General features: G+C 38.6%; 1 protein-coding gene across 4 annotated transcripts in view; it reads left to right on the top strand.

Moving 5' to 3' along the window:
- LOC128232845 (uncharacterized) overlaps nucleotides 1-24,896 on the top strand; it is a 383,378-nt gene that overhangs the window by 136,588 nt on the left and 221,894 nt on the right. For all 4 annotated transcript variants that reach the window (XM_052946615.1, XM_052946639.1, XM_052946631.1 and 1 more), the window contains 9 exons: nucleotides 871-1,044; nucleotides 2,522-2,700; nucleotides 2,900-3,145; nucleotides 4,253-4,423; nucleotides 4,692-4,810; nucleotides 5,613-5,786; nucleotides 17,354-17,473; nucleotides 18,721-18,792; nucleotides 22,855-23,079. In XM_052946615.1, coding sequence (XP_052802575.1) covers nucleotides 871-1,044; nucleotides 2,522-2,700; nucleotides 2,900-3,145; nucleotides 4,253-4,423; nucleotides 4,692-4,810; nucleotides 5,613-5,786; nucleotides 17,354-17,473; nucleotides 18,721-18,792; nucleotides 22,855-23,079 — 1,480 coding nt within the window. The remainder of the gene's footprint in view (nucleotides 1-870; nucleotides 1,045-2,521; nucleotides 2,701-2,899; nucleotides 3,146-4,252; nucleotides 4,424-4,691; nucleotides 4,811-5,612; nucleotides 5,787-17,353; nucleotides 17,474-18,720; nucleotides 18,793-22,854; nucleotides 23,080-24,896) is intronic.

Here is a 24,896-nt window from a genome sequence, read left to right as displayed (position 1 = left end):
GGGAATATGGGGAATTGTGATCATTAGTACACCTTACACCAAGGTATGGGGTTAAATAGATGGGAATAGGGGAATTATGATCATCAGTACACTTTATATATACCAAGGTAGGGGGTAAATAGGTGGGGCATAGGAATGGTGATCATCAGTAAACACCACACTAGGGTAGAGGGTTAGACACAGGTCGGGGACAGGGATTGTCACAAACAGTAAACCTCACACCAACGGTGGGGGTCTAACATGGGAATTGTCATAATCAGTAAACCTTACACCAAGGGTGGGGGTCTAACAGGGGAATTGTCACAATCAGTAAACCTTACACCAAGGTAGGGGGTTTAACAGGGGAATTGTCACAATCAGTAAACCTTACACCAAGGTAGGGGGTTTAACAGGGGAAATGTCACCATCAGTAAACCTTATACCATCAGTCATCCTTACACCAAGGGAGGGGGTTTAACAGGGGAACTGTCACCATCAGTCATCCTTACACCAAGGGAGGGGGTTTAACAGGGGAACTGTCACCATCAGTCATCCTTACACCAAGGGAGGGGGTTTAAGAGGGGAACTGTCACCATCAGTCATCCTTACACCAAGGGAGGGGGTTTAACAGAAGTACATTGGAAACATAGTTCTTGTCTTTATACTGTTTAAATGAAGAGAAACTTACATAGTAACTGTCAAAGAAATTAGATTGAATTAAAAAAAATGCAGGATGAAACAGTTTAAACTGATGTTTAATTTTAAGTCATGATTTTGAAAATGTATTAAATACAAGAACTAATGCTACACCTTTTTATATGAATAGATGATTTGCATCTTAATCTGGCATTGTTTCAATTTCATTGTTTCATTATTTCCTGTATTTTTCAGAGGTTATATTCCCAGCCTTTTACCATAGAAGCAGATGTGAAGTCAAACTGTAACCTAACTTCCACCATGGCTTACAATTGGTCAATTGATGATCATGTAACAAGAAATAAGAGCAGGGTGCTGGTTCTGCCTCCTGGCAGACTCTCCCTTGGAAACCACACTGTTAGCTTTAGGGTGAGTAGAAAATAAATGGTTGGTATTTGCATGAGTAAAGTTTTCATTCTTTTAAAACTGAATTCCATATTTTCAGCCTTCACAGAGGTAATTTCTCCAAATTGTGTAAATCCGGAGAGATTTTGAGGGCATTATGAGGGTTGAAGAGGAGGGTTTGACCTTGTGTCTAAGAGATGACTGTAGACTTCTGCAGCCAATTATATTAAACCAGTTAGTTCTAACCAGTGGATATCCAGTTTTATACAATTGGCCCCTGAAATATATATTCTAGTTTGGTTTCCCCATTTAATTCTAAAAATAGCCTCGAAGATGATCCAATTATCACAAAAATTGGTCAGAATGTGTATGGGCTGAATATCTTAATCAGGTTTTATAACCAGCCATATCCCCTCAGGCACTCTAGAGTTATGACCCTTGAATTGGCTAAACTGTCTTTACAGTGTTTGCTCTCTAAATTTGGCATAATGTACAACCACTTGTCACCAAACTTGTTGTTCTAAAGTAAGGACGGGTGTATTTTGTGACAGTTGGCTCTTGTTGAGTTTAAATAAATGAAAACTGCTATGGCAAAGGAACCTCGAACATCGAAGGCATCTTTGTAATGTCAAGCAGAGGAACCTTGATATTGATGTCAGTGGGTCAAAGGTCATGGCCTTGTTGACCTCAAGCTGAAAATCTGGTTCCTATCAATAACTTAAGAACGCTTAGGCCAAGGGCCTCAAACTAGTTATGCAGGTTGGTAAAGACCAGCACATGTACCCTATTTATTTTTAGGTCAGTGTGTCAAATGATCAATAACTGAAGAACGCTTAGGTGGAGAGATGAGTTGACATCCATCTTGCAGTGACTTATCATTTACATGTACATTCTTTGCTCTTGAAAAATGATTCAGGTTAATATGTCCAAACTTCATGGGAAGGTAGGGTTAGTCATCATGCATATATGTTACATACTTAAGGATATCTGTCCATACTGGCCCAAATACTATCCATCCAAAGAGGCCTTTCGGGGCCATTCCAGTGACAGCTCTTGTTGTGTCGCCTGACTAGGCGACATATAGGGGTTACTTTTGTCGGCGGTGGCGGCAGAGGCAGCGGCAGTGGCAGTTTTAGAGTAATTGCACTTTGTTAATTTTCATGCTTAAAGTTTTGTCCAGGGCATGTCTTGAAGAATATAAGAGGTATCAACTTGAAATTTCATAGCTAGATAGATCTCATTGAGGGCAAGTATAGTGCACAAGAACCATTTCTCTTGCATCTTTTTTTGTTAATTTTTGTTGTTAATTGTTGTCAGGCTGAATGTTGTTACCTTCAGGTCAAATGCCATCTACACATGAAAGTTAAATGCCAACATCATTGTCTAGAAATGAATAAAATGCTAATCTAACAGCTATAATGTTGACAGCAAATAAATTGTCAGGCGACACATCTGACTCGCGGAGTTCTAGTTTATTGGGGAATGCATTGATATTTTTCAGGTGGACATGGTTGGTACTTTAGTGTATTCCAGTGTTATGACTGTGGTCAGTATTTCCCCCAGTCCCCTTGTGGCTAAGATATCTGGGGGTTTACTGCGGTGGTTCAAGATCCGAGATGTTGTAACTGTGGATGGGTCACAATCATTCGATCCAGATGACAAACACAGTCAGAATTTTAGGTGAGATCATCTGTAATAAAAATAATGTGTTAAACCTGTATAAATATGTTTATTTTTTGTTCAAGAAAAAATACACATTTTAGAAAGTTGAAGATTGCTAAATTGTATGTGATTGACAAGTTTTCATTAAGTAGTGGTAAAAGTGGGGTACATTGAGAACTAATCATTGCTTAACTGGTGATGCATCTGTTCCTTTTAGTTGCTCTTGGACCTGCCAGTACCTCTCAGAAGATGGAAGCTATGGAGATGGCTGTTTCCATAGCAACAAAGAGAATACTAGTGCCTGTAACATTACCATGAACACATCAATCCTGGAGTTTCCATCAGAGTGCCTAGTGCCTGCCAATAATTATACATTCGAGCTGACTGTGCACCAGCAGGGGAGGGAGAATGGCACAGCTTTCCAGACAATAACTGTTGTTAAAAGCGGTCTACATTTCCTAGAGTAAATATCTCAACAAGTAACTTGTACCTCTTTATTTGTTTTGACTTAAAAGCAAAATTGGTTAGTGTATGTTTCAGAAACATATAAATGTGAACATTTTAATGGTGTAAGAGACATTGACTTTAATTGTCATTTTTGCATACTGTATACAATTTATACTGGTTTTAGCCTGATAATGTCTTGCATCTTTTTTCCATATGACAAGGGTCAGTTGCTCATAATGTACATGATGTGCTTATTATTCCCCGACAAACAAAGTTCGAAGGGGATATATTGGAGTCACCCTGTGGTTGGTCAGTCGGTCGGTCCATCAGTTGCAATATTCCTTGTCTCAAGCATAACTTGAAAAATAGTTTTTTAATTAAACTTAATCCAATAGTCAAGCACAATGAGAGGAAGTGCATTGTACAGGAACAAAAACTCTCTTGCAGATAATTACAGAGTTATTGTTAGTTTTCTTTGTCCAGAGTATTTTGAAAACTACTGGATGGAATTCAATTAATCTTCATACAATTGTGAATTACAATGAGAGTGAGTGCAGTGTACAAGAACCATAACTCTGTTTAATCTTAAAGCAGAGTGATTTCCCTTTGTTACTTCATTTTGTCTGGAGCTTAACTTGAAAACTACTGGATGAAGTTTAATTAAACTGCATACTATAATAAAGCACAATTATAGGAAGTGTATTGTACAAGAACCATAACTCTGTATCAGCTTATTATAGAGTTATTGCTGATTGTCACTTTTCCTTGTTTAGAACATACCTTGAAATATATTGGATGGAATTTAATTTAACTTATACAAAGGCAAAGCACAATGAGAGGAAGTGCAGTGTACAAGAACAATAACCCTATTTTAGACAATTACATAGTTATTGACCTTTGTTACTTTTTCTTGTCAGTTGCCAGTAGAGCATAGGCCCTCATTGGCCTCGTTTTTTATGGAATTATGCCACTTAATACAGATCAAGTTCTACTTTGATTAGAGTCCACCAAATGTTTTGACAGAGTTATGGCCTCTTTTGAAAGAAATAGTTTTCTATGACCAGGTGGCAGTCGGGGGTATTCGACACTCCTGTGACAGCTCTTGTTCCATTTGCATGTATAGTGTGTCCATAGTGCAGCCAGACAACTGCCTCAACCCCGTGAACCCGGACAGGAAAACCTCATTTTCTGTGGTTTGCCAGAACTGTCCCCATACTGGGGTTCACTACTCATGGTTCCTGCGACATGTTGCAAACTATAACATACACAGCTATGCTAGGGTTCATGATATGGGGTATGAAATTTAATTTTATTGTTTCTTGATTTAATGTCCTTTGAATTTTACGTAACATCCAGAGTACATTTTGTTGATGACTTCTCATGTGGTTCTTTTTAAACATCTATTTGTGTTTCATTGAAGATGCATTTATTCTTTATACTCCCTCAGAAATGCATGGAATGTATTTTATACATGTATTCTATGCTTGATAAGATGTGTATTCCATACGTGAATTTTCACCAAACCAAAAAACCTTCCAAAGCATGAAGTGATATTTTTACAGGTGTGTCGACAAGGATGGTATGGCATACCAGCTGGTTCAGGAGGAAGCTGAGGCTGAAAAGAGGAGGAAAGAAGCAGCAGAGACTATCAAGATAACAACCACTAGTCCTGTACAGACAGGTATTTGTTTCTTGTTTTTATTGAAAACTTTGTTTGTTCTGGAAGCTGTTCCTTGTCAGTGCTGGAAATGCTGTTTTTGTTTTAGAGCTTAGAGTCTTGGACTTGCCCACATCCCAACAACATTGTCTATTAAACAGCTGGCCTGGTCTAGTAAAACCTATATCTAGCTAGCCGGAATGGTTATGTTGATAATTTTGAGTGATTTTCTGTAAGACATGGATGTCCTCCACAGTGATACATGCATGTGCACACTGCAACTTATACATGTAATATGTCATATAAAGTATTTGATCTGATTGGGGAAACAATAAACAATGCTTCAGTTTTGAGCCATGTTATATCATTTCCTGTCAAAAAAAATGTGAATATAAACAGATGTTAATGTCCTGTTTTCTCAAATATAACGACACTCATTACCAGTTCTCAATTTCTTTCATGTTGCTTTCAAGCAGACGAAACTAAAAATGGACCTGCTTAAATATGGGTATTTTTTGCTGACAAAGAAAATTCAGGGAATAGAAATGGTAAAGAAGGTCAAAAGAAAAGTGTGAAAGCAATAGTCTAAAATGCAGTTTAGTGAGAAATGAAAAAAAGCGATTTTCCTGGCTTGATTATGAGGAAAGCAACATTATGTTCTGCACCCTGTGTGAAAAAAGTCAATTGGTTAGTAGAGGTAAAAAATAAATAGAATTAATTCAAAAGTAAATCAAAATGTTCATGTTCTCTCAAGAGAAACTGTAGGCTGTAATGCTAGAGTTCTTTATTTAGAAAATTGTGTATGTACGAATTGCTGTTATTTCAGACATGCCATTAGAGCAAGTGACTCGGGCCCCATCCCTGTATGACATGATGAAGATAGAGGAGGCCCCTTCTGACAGTGTCACCAAGCGCGGTCGACCACCCTTTGGCTATGTTAATATCCTGGAAGAAAAGACCTCTGGCAGCATGCGGGGAAACTTCCGTGATATTGATTTCGGTAAGTGCTGACTTGAACATTTTTAAACATGACAGGAAATTTCCGCGCTGGCTTGGACAGTTTCAAAAATGTGCTGAAACTTCTGCAATATCATTGTCAGTAAGTGCTGGCTTGAACAGTTTCAAACATTACTGGAAGCTATCGCGCTGTCTTGGGCAGTTTGAAACCTGATCTGAAACTAATGTGATATAATTGTTGATAAGTGCTGACTTGGACAGTTTTAACACGTCGGGAAACTGCTGCGATATCATTGTTGATAAGTGCTGACTTTGACAGTTTTAACATGTGGGGAAACTGCTGTGATATCATTATTGGTAAGTGCTGACTTTGATAGTTTCAACATGTGGGGAAACTGCTGTGATATCATTGTTGATAAGTGCTGACTTTGACAGTTTCAACATGTGGGGAAACTGCTGCTATATCATTATTGGTAAGTGCTGACTTTGACAGTTTGTGCTGACTTTGACAGTTTTAACACGTGGGGAAACTGCTGCGATATCATTGTTGGTAAGTGCTGACTTTGACAGTTTTAACACGTGGGGAAACTGCTGCGATATCATTGTTGGTAAATGCTGACTTTGACAGTTTCAACACGTGGGGAAACTGCTGCAATATCATTATTGATAAGTGCAGACTTTGACAGTTTCAACATGTGGGGAAACTGATGCAATAAAACTGCTGCAATATCATTATTGGTAAGTGCTGACTTTGACAGTTTCAACAAGTGGGGAAACTGCTGTGATATCATTATTGATAAGTGCTGACTTTGACGGTTTCAACATGTGGGGAACCTGCTGTGATATCATTGTCGGTAAGTGCTGAGTTTGACAGTTTCAATATGTTGGGAAACTGCTGTGATATCATTGTTGGTAAGTGCTGACTTTGACAGTTTCAATACGTGGGGAAACTGATGTGATATCATTGTCGGTAAGTGCTGACTTTGACAGTTTCAACATGGTGAGAAACTGCTGTGATATCATTGTTGGTAAATGCTGACTTTGACAGTTTCAACACGTGGGGAAACTGCTGTGATATCATTGTTGGTAAGTGCTGACTTTGACAGTTTCCATATCATTGTTGATAAGTGCTGAGTTTGACAGTTTCAACATGTGGGGAAACTGCTGTGATATCATTGTTGGTAAGTGCTGAGTTTGACAGTTTCAACATGTGGGGAAACTGCTGTGATATCATTGTTGATAAGTGCTGACTTTGACAGTTTCAACATGTGTGGAAACTGCTGTGATATCATTGTTGGTAAGTGCTGACTTTGACACTTTTGATATCATTGTTGATAAGTGCTGACTTTGACAGTGCTGACTTTGACAGTTTCAACATGTGGGGAAACTGCTGTGATATCATTATTGATAAGTGCTGACTTCGACAGTTTCAACATGTGGGGAAACTGCTGTGATATCATTGTCAGTTAGTGCTTGCTATGACAGTTTCAACATGTGGGGAAGCTGCTGTGATATCATTATTGGTAAGTGCTGACTTTGACAGTTTAAACACGTGTGGAAACTGCTGTGATATCATTGTTGGTAAGTGCTGACTTTGACAGTTTCGATATCATTGTTGATAAGTGCTGACTTTGACAGTGCTGACTTTGACAGTTTTAACATGTTGTGAAACTGCTGTGATATCATTATTGATAAGTGCTGACTTTGACAGTTTCAACACGTGTGGAAACTGCTGTGATATCATTGTTGGTAAGTGCTGACTTTGACAGTTTCGATATCATTGTTGATAAGTGCTGACTTTGACAGTGCTGACTTTGACAGTTTTAACATGTTGTGAAACTGCTGTGATATCATTATTGATAAGTGCTGACTTTAACAGTTTCAACATGTGGGGAAACTGCTGTGATATCATTGTTGATAAGTGCTGACTTTGACAGTTTCAACATGTGTGGAAACTGCTGTGATATCATTGTTGGTAAGTGCTGACTTTGACACTTTTGATATCATTGTTGATAAGTGCTGACTTTGACAGTGCTGACTTTGACAGTTTCAACATGTGGGGAAACTGCTGTGATATCATTATTGATAAGTGCTGACTTCGACAGTTTCAACATGTGGGGAAACTGCTGTGATATCATTGTCGGTTAGTGCTCGCTATGACAGTTTTAACATGTGGGGAAACTGCTGTGATATCATTGTTGATAAGTGCTGACTTTGACAGTTTCAACACATGTGGAAACTGCTGTGATATCATTGTTGGTAAGTGCTGACTTTGACAGTTTCGATATCATTGTTGATAAGTGCTGACTTTGACAGTGCTGACTTTGACAGTTTTAACATGTTGTGAAGCTGCTGTGATATCATTATTGATAAGTGCTGACTTTGACAGTTTCGATATCATTGTTGATAAGTGCTGACTTTGACAGTTTCAACATGTGGGGAAACTGCTGTGATATCATTATTGGTAAGTGCTGACTTTGACAGTTTCAACATGTGTGGAAACTGCTGTGATATCATTGTTGGTAAGTGCTGACTTTGACAGTTTCGATATCATTGTTGATAAGTGCTGACTTTGACAGTGCTGACTTTGACAGTTTTAACATGTTGTGAAACTGCTGTGATATCATTATTGATAAGTGCTGACTTTAACAGTTTCAACATGTGGGGAAACTGCTGTGATATCATTGTTGATAAGTGCTGACTTTGACAGTTTCAACATGTGTGGAAACTGCTGTGATATCATTGTTGGTAAGTGCTGACTTTGACACTTTTGATATCATTGTTGATAAGTGCTGACTTTGACAGTGCTGACTTTGACAGTTTCAACATGTGGGGAAACTGCTGTGATATCATTATTGATAAGTGCTGACTTCGACAGTTTCAACATGTGGGGAAACTGCTGTGATATCATTGTCGGTTAGTGCTCGCTATGACAGTTTTAACATGTGGGGAAACTGCTGTGATATCATTGTTGATAAGTGCTGACTTTGACAGTTTCAACACATGTGGAAACTGCTGTGATATCATTGTTGGTAAGTGCTGACTTTGACAGTTTCGATATCATTGTTGATAAGTGCTGACTTTGACAGTGCTGACTTTGACAGTTTTAACATGTTGTGAAGCTGCTGTGATATCATTATTGATAAGTGCTGACTTTGACAGTTTCAACATGTGGGGAAACTGCTGTGATATCATTGTTGATAAGTGCTGACTTTGACAGTTTCAACATGTGGGGAAACTGCTGTGATATCATTGTCCGTTAGTGCTTGCTATGACGGTTTCAAACATGTGGGGAAACTTTTGTTCTACGAATGTCAGTAAATGCTTGCTGAAAAGGTGTCAAACATGCAGGGTAACTTCTATAACATCAATGTTGGTTAGTTCTGGCATTGACAGTTTCAAACATGCAGGGTTAAGTTTTTGCAATATGAATGTCAGTAATTGCTGGCTTGGACAGTTTTAACACATGGGGAACTTCCACAAAATTAATGTCAGTAAGTGCTGGCTTGGACAGTTTCAAACATGTGTGGAAACTTTGGCCATTTCAATGTCAGTTAGTGGTTGCTTGGACCATTTCAATCATGTAGCGAATCTAATGCTTTTATCAATGTCGGTAAAAGCTGGCTTTGATAGTTTCAAACATGCAGGAAAACTTCCATGAATTCAATGTTGAAATATTTTAGAGTTGAAAATTTGTTAAAAAGGGTTAATCTTTATCTCATGTCAAACCAAGCCATATAAGGCCTGCCAGTGCTTGGCTTATCAGTACATTGATTACCAGTAGTCAATAGATAATGAGCCCCTATCCCCTACTGCATAGGAGAATTATTGGTGAATATTGGAAAATTGATATGCATTTCAAACTTGTTTTTCTTAAACTTATTTCTTTTGGGTTTATCAATTATTGATCAGTATAATGTTTGTAGGTAATTAAATTTTCAATCCAGTGATAATTTTTTTATCATATCGTCAAATTTATTTTGGCAAACTATTTATAAACAAACACAACTCATGCAAAAAGTTGGAAGATATGTTTCATATTATAATATTATACACTCAAATTGACACCTGTACATTACAAACTTATATTTTTGTAGTATTTCTTATGATTTAATCAATTATAGATGAAAATAATTTATTGTAGCATAATAGATTTCACACCAAAGATCCAAATTTTATTTAAAAGGAGATTAAAACAATAACAAATATTCAAATCAAAGGAGTCATGTATTGTATAAAGTAAAAATAGTAATATCTATTTTCTCGAGTTATATAGTTATCGATATACTTATATATTTATACTTCATAAAAATGCATGAGTTGCGAAAAAATAAGCAACAAATATGTTAGTAAATTACCCTTATCAATGATAGCGCATTTTGGTGCAATCATGCAGGAATCGATAGAAGAACATTTCAGCGCAATTATAGGGTAATCGATAAAGAGACCATTTGGTGTGATCATGTGGAAATAGATTAAGGCGCATTATTGCACAATTATGCGGTAAAGGGTTAAGGAACTCATAAATATGCATTTTTTTTACTTTGGATAAACTGACTGATAATGATAAGTATGATTTAATTTTATGGTAATTTATTTAATTTGTGTTAATTAAAAGCCTTTTTTCTCAAAGGCCTAATGTGATAGACAATACAAGGTTTATTTATGCTTCTCATCCTTCACAAAAAAATAGCTCAGATGAACCTGCTGAATTTGTTGGCTGTAGCCATGGAATTAGGTTTTAGACATTTCCGGTGCAGTTAAATCTCGCTGAGAAAAGGATTAAAATGCTGAGAGTTTATTGTACTTAGCTCCTATCGAGTTGTAATCAGATCATTAACATCGTAAATTCTGTGTTAAAGATGATGAACATTTTTTACTTTGAGTTCATTGTAGTTGCAGTAGTAGTTTCTTTATCTTCAGGCATTTTTGTCTTTTACAAAATCGATATCTGTGTATGCAGAACATCAATGTTTCTGATAGTTTTGTTTGTCTTTTGAAACTAGATATGTTCAAACTTATGGCTGCAGTCCATCAACAATTGCTTCAAACGATATCTCCTCCCAAATTGACGGGCCAATTTAGATAAAACTTCACTGGGATGTTCCTTGGATGGTGCCCTTTCAAAACTGTTCAAAGAAATGAAGAACTCTCATTGGCATGGCAGCCAAAAGGAGAAAAAAATCTTGACAAAAACCATGAGGCCTAGAGTTTATTTCATGTGTTAAATTGTCTAGTAGTCCCCTACCATTTTTTTTAAATTATGCCCCTTGGGTCAAAGCTGGCCCCGACCTAGGGTCACAAACTTCTTACATACTTATATATATATATAAAAAACTTGTCTTAAACATCTAGGCCCAGACCCTTCATAAATTTGTATGTACCATCATACAGTGGTCCTCCACCAAGTTGGTTAAAATTATGCCCTTCGGGACAAAACTGGCTGTGCCCTGAGGTTCACAAGTTTCCTAACAACTTGTATGGGGAAATTATTGAAAATTTTCTTTTCTCAAACCACATGGCCAAGACCTTTGATATTTGATATGTTGTATCCACTACAAAGTTTGTTCAAATTATTTCCTCGGGGTCAAAGCTGGTGCCAACCCTTTCTACCAACTTTATTTTTTTATGCCCCCACAAAGTGGCGGCATATAGGGTTGCCCTTGTCCGTACGTACGTCTGTCTGTCTGTCTGTCTGTACGTACGTACGTACGTACGTACGTCCCGAAGATTGTTTCCGATCTAATTCTTGAAAACCGTTTGTCCAATCCTCACCAAACTTTAAACACATGTTTGTGACCATAATATCTTGATCAAGTTCGATAGTCATAGAAATCGCTTTAGTCATTTAGGAGTTACGGCCCTTTTTTGCCAAAAATACTTCAAAAATATATGTTTCCAATCTAATTCTTGAAAAGTATGTGTCCAATCCTCACCAAACTTTACATACATGATTGTGACCATAATATCTTGATCAAGTTCGATAGCCATGGAAATCGCTTTTGTCATTTAGGAGTTACGGCCCTTTATTTGCAAAAAAAGACTTGAAAAATACGTCCCGAAGATTGTTTCCGATCTAATTCTTAAAAACTGTTTGTCCAATCCTCACCAAACTTTTAACACATGTTTGTGACCACAATATCTTGATCAAGTTCGATAGCCATGGAAATCGCTTTAATCATTTATCCTGAATAATCATTATGGCTTATTTTCTGTGACAAAAAATCGAAGTGGGGGCATCCGTGTCCTATGGACACATTTCTAGTTTTAGGCTACAACAATGTAATTTGGACCATATGTAAAGATAAAAAAACAAATATCAATATTTCTGGGATGCTTTTGACATTAGACAGTCCTATTTTTATCCCTCGCCAAATCGAAGGTTTCGGGAGGGGGATATTGTTTTGGCGTTGTCCGTCGTTCCGTCCGTCATTCAGTCCGTCCTTCTGTCAGTCCGTCCGGCACCATATCTTTGTAGGCATTGATCAGAAAATGTTCAAACTTGGTCAGAATGTTCCCCTTGATCAAATCGACCACTTGTAAAAGTGGGTCACATGGGGTCAAAAACTAGGTCACTAGGTCAAATCTTAGAAAAATCTTTGGAACATACTAGAGGCATTATACAGGGATGATAAAATTCCGGATTTAAGCCTCACGGATCGATTTTGAGATTAATGTAAATCATGTAAATTAATGTAAATGTAATGTAAAATTAATGTAATGTAAAATGTGTACGAAAGGTGAGTTTTCCGGAAGTGTAAAGCCGGAAATTAATGAACCTATTTACGTCTTGGCAATCGAGCTATATGATTAGTTAAGATAGCATCTGGTGATTACGGAAATTCCTGATGGGACTAAGAAAACAGTATCCGGATGGTCATATCCGGATATGACAGAAGAGGAAGACGAATAAACGAGTATTGGAAAATTGGAAAAAAAAACGACCACCAACAACTTCTAAAAACATCGATTCATCGATTTTAAGGGTATATTTGGCATTTATTTTTAAGAAAAATTCCCGAAACGTTTCTTTTTAAGTGAATAGAATATGATCAAACTGAGAATGAATTTTGCGCATGTAGCATTATTTCGGACATCCCGATTCGGATTGTGTCATTATAATCGATTTTTATCTTGCAAATTTTATTTGGCCGATTGAAGTTTCTTTATTGTTCTCACAATGTTTTAAGCATTGTTCTCAATAAGAAGTGGCTGTTGACTATAATGGGAGGTTCAAATGAAAATTGGGTTGGTTCAAATTTAAAAAAAAATGAATAAAATATTTTGTAGTAGTAATATATATTACGTAGGAGCAGTCATTTTATTTTCTATTTGAGACAGTTTAACAAAATTTCTTGAGTACCCAGTTTGAGTGAGATTTAAATTCTATAGTTGTAATTTGTATTTGTATTTCCAGGTATGTTGATGGTTCCAAAAGTCAGGGATGAACAGACACCTCAACCAGTGCATCCAGTTGTTCCTGTCAATGACTGACAGTTCAATGCAGAGGCCACGATACATGGATTTATGGCTGACATGCTCCCTGGCACCACAGTAGTGGGTCTTACTAAAGAGAAGTTAAGACACTTGCCAAAGATACAAAAGCTCTCAGCGAATTAAAACTTCAAAGGTGTACAGCATCATACAAGATGACTTACGGAGTGGCTAGCCATTTTAATGATGAACATGTGGAGGACATCATGAAACTCGATTTGGTTTCAACTTAGACAAGTCAACAAACATAATGAGAACTGTTGCAGCTATTTTTCTGCTATAGAGAAAGAAATAGTGTTGAGGCATTTGGCCTCCTTAAAAGTCACAAGGGCTGATTCTGAATCAATTTTCATAGAATTTGAAAGCCTATTTGAGAGACTTGAACTGCCGTGGGACAATCTAGTTTGTGTGCTACTGGACTCATGTAACACCATGAGGGGAAAAAATCTGGCTTGGGGACCAGAATACTTCAAAGTCCACCATGTCCACAACGGCTACGCTGCCAAAGCATTTAAGTCCCGTTTGGATATTACTTGGAATAATATATATAATAATTAATAACATAACATTCTCATCAAATGTGCAGAAAATGGAATAAATACTCTTATGATACATAAAAATTGAATAAATACCACTTTTACAATAAACTTTTCCAAGCATGATAATTGATATGTTGCTCATTATTATAAATCAAACATCCCATAGTGTAGACTGTTCATACACATGCATTTGATCATAGCCAGTTGAGTTTTATGGGAAGTGGACAACTGAACCAAAGTGTCAGGTATATGTCTAATGCCTGTGACTTCAGGTAAAAAAAGTAAATTTAACTTTGTTTAAAGACAATGGTGTTAAACTTCACTGCTAAGATTCCTGATAATTGTTCTGATTGTGGAAGTCTCGTGTTGAACATAATTATATCTATCAAACCGAAAGGTGTACCCCTTGAACACTATTCTAAGGCAAAAAAGGTATTAGAAACCCTGAAATACGAAAGGCTTTGCCCCCCTTATCCCCCCACCAGGGCTTTGCCCTGGACCCATCGGGGGCCTTGAGCGGCCCCCCTGAACCCCACGCAGACATTTTCAGGATTGGCAACTTAGCTCTGTTATCATCCCTGATTATACATGGTCAAATATTCTTCAAACTTAATCAGAATGTTTACCTTGATGAACTCTTGTTCGTAAATAAAACTGGGTCACATATGATCGAAAATTAGGTCACTAGGTCAAATCTTAGAAAATCTTGTCGGGAACCATATCATGGTAATGATTGGTCTAGTTATTTTTAAAATTGGTCATGATGTACCCCTTGATGAAATATGGACCACTTAAAAAAGTGGGTCACATGGGGTCAAAAGCTAGGTCACTAGGTCACTAGGTCAAATCTTAGAAAAATCTCTGGAACATATCAGATGCATTATTCATGTTCAAATATTCATAAATCTTAATCAGAATGTTTTCCTTGATGAACTCTTAGACTTATTTGAAACTGGGTCACATATGATCAAAAATTAGGTCACTAGGTCAAATCTTAGAAATTTGTTTGAAACACATCAGAAGCATTAAGTATGGTCTAATATTCATGAAACTTGATCAGAATGTTTTCCTTGATGAACTCTTGGACATGTTTTAAACTGGGTCACATGCAATAAAAGTTAAATTAGGTCACTAGGTCAAATCTTTCAAAAATCTTGTCTAAAACTATTTTATGGTGGTGATTGGTCAGATTATGTTCAAACATGGTCAGAATGTTCTCTTGGGTTAAATTTCGACTGCGTTTTAAAAGTGGGTCATATGGTTCAAAAACAAGGTCAATAGGTCAAATCTTAGAAAAATTATTGGGAACACACTAGAGGCAATCTAATATTCATGAAACTTGATCAGACAGTTTTTCTTGTCTTATTTTTAAAACTTCAGCAGTGGACAAACCCCACAAAGATTTAAATGTTTCAGTCAGGTGAGCAATTTAGGGCCATCATGGCCCTCTTCTTGTCTGTTGGCATCATCAGATTACACAGGCTTTATTCTTGGCCATTTCTAAAAATGCTTTCAAGACATTCGCATGAAACTGTATGCATGTAACCAGTGCCAATATGCACTTGTATAGCAGGGCCGATTACTCTGGATTAACCCAGCACATAGGCAAGAAGCCAGATAAGACCCCCCAGTCAATAGCTAATTTCCTGATAAACAGTTTGTATTTGTATAGGTCCTTTTTAGGGGAATTGGAAAAGTGAAAATTTATATACCGGTATATGATTATATTTTTTACAGATAATTAAATAACCTAATAAATAGTTTCATTGCTCAAATATTAAATGATTTTGTTAGAAGGGGACTCAAGGTTTACCCTCCGTCCGTTGGTTCTTCCGCACACACAGAATAGGGCATTAGTGGGTTAATATATATTATAGGATTATGCACATTGGTTTTTTTGTTTGTTTTGTCATACAAATTAATGCAGTTATGGCCCTTGACTTATGTATGTGGATAGAGGGTAAAATGGAGATTATGCATATTAGTTTATTTTTTTGGTCAGGCAAAGTTATGCAGAGTTATGGCCCTTAACTTACTAAAAATATAGCTGTTGACTGAAAAAAATCTTGGTCCTGGGATAACTCATTTGGAAAGAGGGCAATATGGAGATTATGCACGTTAGATTATTTTTTTCGTCAGACAAAGTTATGCAGAGTTATGGTCCTTCACTTATTAAAAATACAGTCAGTTTGGTCCTGGGATAACTCAAAAATTATCAAAGTTAGGTTAATGAAACTCAGTATGTGGAAAGAGGGCAATATGGAGATTATGCACGTTAGTTCATTTTTTTCTCACAGACAAAGTTATGCAGAGTTATGGTCCTTTACTTATTAAAAATATAGTCAATTTGGTCATGCTATAACTCAAAAAGTATCAAAGCTAGGTTCATGAAACTTAGTAAAATGAAGATTATGCACTTTAGTTTAGTTTTTTCATCAGACAAAGTTATGCAGAGTTATGGCCCTTGACTTATTAAAAATATAGCTATTGACTGAAAAAATTCTCGGTCCAGGGATACATAAAAAGTATCCAAGCTAGGTTAATGAAACTCAGTATGTGGAAAGAGGGCAAAACATCAAAAGTAGACATTGGTTTTATGGCTAAAACTGTTGCATTTTGATGGATAAAGTTTACTGTAAATGCCATTAGTTCACTATCACATGGGCTGGGGTGACTTAAACAACTATGATTTATTGGTAGGATTTGTTAAAGTTTTCGTGGAGATTCTCTTGAGTCACGCTCATCTTTTTCACAAGGCTTTAAACCGGTAGAGATCTAGAACACTTGGCGCCCACTGCCTGGTGCACTGGTTTAATCTGAAAATGCAGTTTGAAGATGGACTTGTACTTCATAATTTCATAATTTGATGCACCCAATTGGTCCAAAAATGCTGTGATCGAGCTTAATTTTATGACCCCATCATAAAATAGACCCATTTCAAGATTTAAAAGGCGCCTATTGATGTTTCAATGTATAATACATAGAAATATGGCAGGAATATCCTGTGTCATCCAGCAAAGTTATCAAACTGGGTGTCTGTTTAAAATTTCTTACCCCCTCATAAAAATGCACTATGAATAGCCCTGTTGTGTCATCCAGATGCTTGCAAAGTTGCCAAAAATTTATTTAGTGACCAATTTTACTCCTGTTGTACATTAAATTTTGACCTCTATGAAAATTGACGCCATAAGAAACTTCAATGGTAATTTATCAATTATATTCTCACTAACATTTTATTTCTTTTGTATTTAATCACAATTTAATCTTAATTTCTGGCCTGATGCTTCTTAAGTCACAGTGGAAAACTACTTCTTTGATTGGCAGTGTAAATAAACACCTTCTGATTTTATTCAGTGAGATATCCAACTGGAATTCAATACCCAATATGCTTAACTTTAATTTTATAAACATCTGGGATAATGCTTACCAAAGGAATGTTGTAAAATTGAAATATGGTCAAACTTGTTAACATACAGCTCGCTTATATAATTTCTTTTGAGAAGTATTTTTATTTTGGGTCTGCAAGCTATAAGTCAAAGGGAAGGGATGTATGTAAATTAAACATGCTCTTTTACAGGGGAGGGTAAGGATGTAAATGGAGCTCGAGGCTTGCCTGTGTACAGCCAATCAGATCTTTTTGATGGGGAGGGGATGCCAGGAGAGAGCGGCAGTGCCGGCGGGAGGAAGTACCACAACAGTAAGTAGACAAGGGGTATGGGAGTGGGAATTGGGCTTGCACTATCTTTCAGTGTGCATGCATCATATCTCTACTTTGCAAGGATTGAAGTAACAGCCCTAAGAACACTCACTTAACATTCAAGTCAGGGAGTACAGTTCAATATCATGTTTGTTCTTCCTCAAATCTAGTCTAACGAAGCTGCTTTGATTTCTCTTTACTTATAATACTGCAGGGGATTCTAAGATCCATATTCGTCATTACTCAACACATTTGTTGACAAATTATAGTCAGGCCTTGCTGGTGTTTTTGCTAGACTGCCCATTTTACACAAACAATGACCATATTAACATGTAGGGCCTATAACAGGGTTCGCACAGACTTGAAAAGTACTTGAATTTTAGTCTGCTAGATGAAAAGTCCTGAAATGTTCTAAAACCTCCTTGAAACTACTTAAACAAAAATTTGTCTTGCAAACTGCTTGAAAAGAGCTTGTTTGCCCTTATGTCCTTAAATCTCCTTGTTCTGCTCCAAATGGATGTCTAAATAATAAAAATGGTCCATCTCTACAAAAAATGTTTGGTCTTAGTGGGCGCTTTGCTAGTAACTCTTAGCTGTTCGAATCTGTTGGCGTGCGTGTGATAGTACAGGTATGGTACAGGTTTTAGACACCAGTGGTACATTTTATATGAGCACTGGTCCAGTCTATATATCAGTTTCTGGTTTCATTTTTGCTGTGAAAGAATGTCTTGCGTTTAACTAAATGTGTCTTTGGCTGGTTGACCACAAAAATAAATACAAAGCAATGCAAAAACATTTCATAAAAGTTATTGACATCAGTAGAATAAGGGAGTCTGTTCTGAAAACCCATGTAAAGTAGGAAAACCCTTAAAGGACAGCTTAATGTTTGACACTATGTCACAATTATGGGTTATTTTCATAGTTTGCTATAAATGATAGTCTTTGAAAATAGGTGTTGATATTTGTATTTTAAGACAATCCTTGAAAATCAAATCAAGGGCCTTGAAATCTCATGATTTTTTTGCCTTTTTGGCTGTATGAACCCTGTTAGCAGGGTCAGTACTTCCTTAAAATAACAATGTATTTAATACCAGACAGTTTCAACACACAACATTTTATTCCAGTAGTATATGCGCAAACTTTGACAATGACTGTAAATAGCCACAAAACTTGAAATGCTATCATGATATTAAGTGTTCAGCATTTCTTTTTGAGTGGTATTTGTACTGTTCTGCCATGTGTTGCAGCATATCCAGACATTGGGAGGGAGCAGGCCGGAACCCACAGGGGTGGGGTGGGAAGATATACAGACACAGAGGGTAAGTCTCAACGACAGGGGGCTGACATGGGTGGGTTGGAAAGATATACCGGCAGAGGGTAAGTCTTAACTACAGGGGCACTGACATGGGTGGGAGTGGAAAATATACAGACATAGAGGGTAAGTCTTAACTAGAGGGGGGGGGGGCTGACATGTGTGGGTAAGGAAGATATACAGACACATAGAGTAAGTCTTAACTACAGGGGCGCTGCCATGGGTGGGTTGGGAAGATATACAGACACAGAGGGTAAATCTAAACAACAGGGGCGCTGCCATGGGTGGGAGGGGAAAATATACAGACACAGAGGGTAAATCTAAACAACAGGGGCGCTGCCATGGATGGGAGGGGAAAATATACAGACACAGAGGGTAAATCTAAAAACCAGGGGCGCTGCCATGGGTGGGAGGGGAAAATATACAGACACAGAGGGTAAGTCTAAATACAGGGGGGCTGACATGGGTGGGTGAGGAAGATGTACAGACACAGAGGGTAAATCTAAACAACAGGGGCGCTGACATGGGTGGGAGGGGAAAATATACAGACACAGAGGGTAAGTCTAAATACAGGGGGGCTGACATGGGTGGGTGAGGAAGATATACAGACACCGTGGTAAGTCTCAACTACAGTGGGGGGCTGACATGGGTGGGTGAGGAAGATATACAGACACAGCGGGTAAGTCTCAACTACAGGTGCGCTGACATGGGTGTATGGGAAAGATATACAGACACATAGGGTAAGTTTCAACTACAGGGGCGCTGACATGTGTAGTTGGGGAAGATATACAGACACAGAGGGTAAGTCTCAACTACAGGGGCGCTGACATGGATGGGTGGGGAAGATATACAGACACAGAAGGTAAGTCTCAACTACAGGGGCACTGACATGTGTAGTTGGGGAAGATATACAGACACAGAGGGTAAGTCTAAACTACAGCGGGTCTGACATGGGTGTATGGGCAAGATATACAGACACAGAGGGTAAGTCTCAACTACAGGGGGGCTGACATGGGTGTATGGGGAAGATATACAGACACCAGGGTAAGTCTAAACTTCAGGGGGGCTGACATGGGTGTATGGGGAAGATATACAGACACCAGGGTAAGTCTAAACTTCAGGGGGGCTGACATGTGTAGTTGGGGAAGATATACAGACACAGAGGGTAAGTCTCAACTACAGGGGCGCTGACATGGATGGGTGGGGAAGATATACAGACACAGAAGGTAAGACTCAACTACAGGGGCACTGACATGTGTAGTTGGGGAAGATATACAGACACAGAGGGTAAGTCTCAACTAGAGGGGCGCTGACACGGGTGGGTGAGGAAAAATATACAGACAGAGAGGGTAAGTCTCTACTACAGGTGCACTGACATGGGTGGGTGGGGAAGATATACTGACACAGAAGGTAAGTCTCAACTACCGGGGGGCTGACATGGGTGGGTGGGGAAGATATACTGACACAGAAGGTAAGTCTCAACTACAGGGGGGCTGACATGTGTAGTTGGGGAAGATATACAGACACAGAGGGTAAGTCTAAACTAGAGGGGCGCTGACATGGGTGGGTGAGGAAAAATATACAGAGAGAGAGGGTAAGTCTCTACTACAGGTGCACTGACATGGGTGGGTGGGGAAGATATACTGACACAGAAGGTAAGTCTCAACTACCGGGGGGCTGACATGTGTAGTTGGGGAAGATATACAGACACCGGGGTAAGTCTAAACTACAGGGGGGCTGACATGTGTAGTTGGGGAAGATATACAGACAACGGGGTAAGTCTAAACTTTAGAGGGGATGACATGTGTAGTTGGGGAAGATATACAGACACAGAGGGTAAGTCTCAACTACAGGGGGGCTTACATGGGTGGGTGGGAAAGATATACAGACAAAGAGGGTAGGTCTTAACTACAGGGGCGCTGACATGTGTAGTTGGGGATGATATACAGACAACAGGATAAGTCTAAACTTTAGAGGGGCTGACATGTGTAGTTGGGGAAGATATACAGACACCGGGGTAAGTCTCAACTACAGGGGGGCTGACATGGGTGTATGGGCAAGATATACAGACACAGGGAAAGTCTAAACTACAGGGGCGCTGACATGGGTTGGGTGAGAAGATATACAGACAGAGAGGGTAAGTCTAAACTACAGGGGCGCTGACATGGGTTGGAGGGGAAGATATACAGACACGGGGGTAAGTCTAAACTACAGGGGCACTGACATGAGTGGGGTGGGAAGATATACAGACACGGGGGTAAATCTAAACTACAGGGGCGCTGACATGGGTGGGTTGGGAAGATACACACAGACCGGCGTAAGTCTTAACTAAAGGGGCTGACATGGGTGTATGGGGAAGATAAACAGACACAGAGGGTAAGTCTCAACTACAGGGGCGCTGACATGGGTGGGTGGGGAAGATATACAGATACAGAGGGTAAGTCTCAACTAAAGGGGCGCTGACATGTGTAGTTCGGGAAGATATACAGACACAGAGGGTAAGTCTAAACTACAGGTGGGGCTGACATGTGTAGTTGGGGAAGATATACAGACACAGAGGGTAAGTCTCAACTACAGGGGGGCTGACATGGGTGTATAGGGAAGATATGCATACACAGAGGGTAAGTCTAAACTAGAGGGGCGCTGACATGGGTGGGTGAGGAAAAATATACAGACAGAGAGGGTCAGTCTCAACTACAGGGGCGCTGACATGTGTAGTTGGGGAAGATATACAGACACAGAGGGTAAGTCTAAACTTTAGGGGGGCTGACATGTGTAGTTGGGGAAGATATACAGACACAGAGGGAAAGTCTAAACTACAGGGGGGCTGACATGGGTGGGGTGGGAAGATATACAGACAGAGAGGGTAAATCTAAACTACAGGGGCGCTGACATTGGTTGGAGGGGAAGATATACAGACCCGGGGGTAAGTCTAAACTACAGGGGCGCTGACATGAGTGGGGTGGGAAGATATACAGACACGGGGGTAAGTCTAAACTACAGGGGCGCTGACATGGGTGGGTTGGGAAGATATACACAGACCGGCGTAAGTCTAAACTAAGGGGGCTGACATGGGTATATGGGGAAGATATACAGACACAAAGGGTAAGTCTAAACTACAGGGGCGCTGACACAGGTAGGTTGGGATGATATACAGACACAGAGTGTAAGTCTAAACTAGAGTGGCGCTGACATGGGAGGGTTTGGAAGATATACAGACACAGAGGGTAAGTCTAAACTAGAGGGGCGCTGACATGGGTGGTTTGGGAAGATATACAGACACAGAGCGTAAGTCTAAGCTACAGGGGGACTGACATGGGTGTATGGGGAAGACACAGAGGGTAAGTCGAAACTAGAGGGGCGCTGAAGTGGGTGGGTTGGGAAGATATACAGACACAGAGGGTAAGTCTCAACTACAGAGGGGCTGACATGGGTGGGTGGGGAAGATATACAGACACAGCGGGTAAGTCTTAAATTCAGGGGTGATGACATGGGTTGGTTTGGAAGATATACAAACACAGAAGGTAAGTCTAAACTACAGGGGTGCTGACATGGATGGGAGGGGATGATATACAGACACAGAGGGTAAGTCTAAACTTTACAATTTGATATAAATAATGAATCAATTTGCTTGAAAAAATACTTAAAACTCTCTGATGATATCACATGTTATTTCTTGTTTCCAGTTTAATATAGCTATTATCTTTGTTTCTGTATTACACATGTGTAATAAAACATTGCTCTATTTCTATTGGTCAGAAAATATATCATTTCACATGTTTGTAAACAAATTAATTGGCAAAAATAATTGGCAATATTCTAGCAAGTTCTACGTTTACTTCTCATTTTGTATTTATGATGAAGATTTGAATTTGAATACAGTATTCCATTGTACATCTTAATTTTAAGAGTTCAGGATGCACCCATAGATAGGACGCATGCATTTTTGAATTGGGAATTCAAAAGGAAAAAAAACCTACAAACAGATGTTTACAGTAGTTGTGATGAAGATGATGAAAACAGTAGAGAATGTGGCCATACTAATTATGTAATGTTGTTCCCTGATTAGATGATGTGGGGTCTGGTGGAAGTACAGATAGTCTGGACAAGCTTGTGGGTTCAAGGAAGGACATCCGCAGGAGACTGACCATCCTGGATAAGCCACTGACCACAAGGCTGTACTTGCCCCCAGGGAGAACAAGGACTGGACTCCATAGCGAGTCCCTCGTCATCAAACCTGGCTTCCTCAGACAGGGTCTCACATATATAATAGGGGTCAAAGTCACTGCTGATGGTAGGTGGATAAGGGACATTTATACTGATGGTAGGTGGTTTAAGGGGACATTTATACTGATGGTAGGTGGTTTATGGGGACATTTATACTGATGGTAGGTGGTTAAGGGGGAAATTAATACTGATGGTAGGTGGTTTATGGGGACATTAATACTGATGGTAGGTGGTTAAGGGGGACATTTATGCTGATGGTAGGTGGTTTATGGGGACATTTATACTAGAGATGTAAACAATTGGCAAAATTGATATTCGAATATTTGGTAATTCTTTCGATCGAATATACGATTACCAAAATATATACTTTTGAAGTTGTAGTAAACTTTTTAGCTCACCTGAGCACTAAGTGTTCAAGGTGAGCTATTGTGATCGCCCTGTGTCCGTCGTCAGTCGTCGTCATCCGTCGTCAACAATTTGACTGTTAACACACTATCTTAATGAAACCGAATAATACCCTCAATAAAATCTTGGATGAGTTCGATATAGGGTCATCTGGGGTTAAAAACTAGGTCACCAGGTCAAATTAAAGGAAAAGCTTGTTAACACTATAGAGGTCACATTTATGACTGTATCTTCAGGAAACTTGGTCAGAATGTTAATATTAATACTCTCTAGGTCAAGTTCGATTCTGGGTTATGTGCGGTCAAAAACTAGGTCACCAGGTCAAATTGAAGGAAAATCTTGTTAACACTCTAGAGGTCTCATTTATGACTGTATCTTCATGAAAGTTGGTCAGAATGTTTATATTAATAATCTTTAAGTCAAGTTTAAATCTGGGTCATGTGGGGTCAAAAACTAGGTCACCAGGTGAAATCATAGGAAAAGCTTGTTAGCACTTTAGAGGTCACATTTATGACTGTATGTTCATGAAACTGAGTCAGAATGTTTAGATTAATTAGCTCTAGGCCAAGTTTGAATCTGGGTCATGTGTGGTCAAAAGCTAGGTCACCAGGTCAAATTAAAGGAAAAGCTTGTTAACACTCCAGAGTTCACATTTATAAATGTTTCTTCATAAAAGTTGGTCAGAATAGTTACATTAATTATCTCTAAGTCAAGTTTAAAACTGGGTCATGTGCGGTCAAAAACTAGGTCATAAGGTCAAATCATGGGAAAAGCTTGTTAGCACTCTAGAGGTCACATTTATGACTGTATCATCGGGAATCTTGGTCAGAATGTTTATATTGATTACCTCTTGGCCAAGTTCGAATCTGGGTCATGTGCAGTAAAAAAACTAGGTCACCAAAGCTTGTTAACACTCTAGAGGTCACATCTATAACTGTATCTTAATGACAGTTGGTCAGAATGTTTATATTAGTAATCTCTAAGTGAAGTTTAAATCTAGGTCAATTGTGGTCAAAAACTAGGTCATTAGGTCAAATCATAGGAAAAGCTTACTAGCACTCTAGAGGTGTCATTTATGACTGTATGTTCATGAAACTTAGTCAGAATGTTTATATTGAATAGTTCTAGGCCAAGTTCGAATCTGGATCATATGTGGTCTAAAACTAGGTCACCAGGTCAAATTTAAGGAAACGCTTGTTAACACTCTAGAGGTCACATTTATAGATGTTTCTTTATGAAAGTTGGTCAGAATGTTTATATTAATAATCTCTAAGTCAAGTTTAAATCTGGGTCATGTGCGGTCAAAATCTAGGTCATAAGGGTCAAATCATAAGAAAAGCTTGTTAGCACTCTAGAGGTCACATTTATGACTGTATGTCCATGAAACTTAGTCAGAATGTTTATATTGATTAGCTCTAGGCCAAGTTTGAACCTGGGTCATGTGCGATCAAAAACTAGGTCACCAGGTCAAATAATAGG

This window comes from Mya arenaria, chromosome 1 (genome assembly GCF_026914265.1).
Source record: "Mya arenaria isolate MELC-2E11 chromosome 1, ASM2691426v1".
In the NCBI taxonomy this organism is placed as follows: domain Eukaryota; kingdom Metazoa; phylum Mollusca; class Bivalvia; order Myida; family Myidae; genus Mya; species Mya arenaria.
The sequence above is the reverse complement of the archived record's forward strand: the minus strand, read 5'-3'. Positions and strand labels throughout refer to the sequence as shown.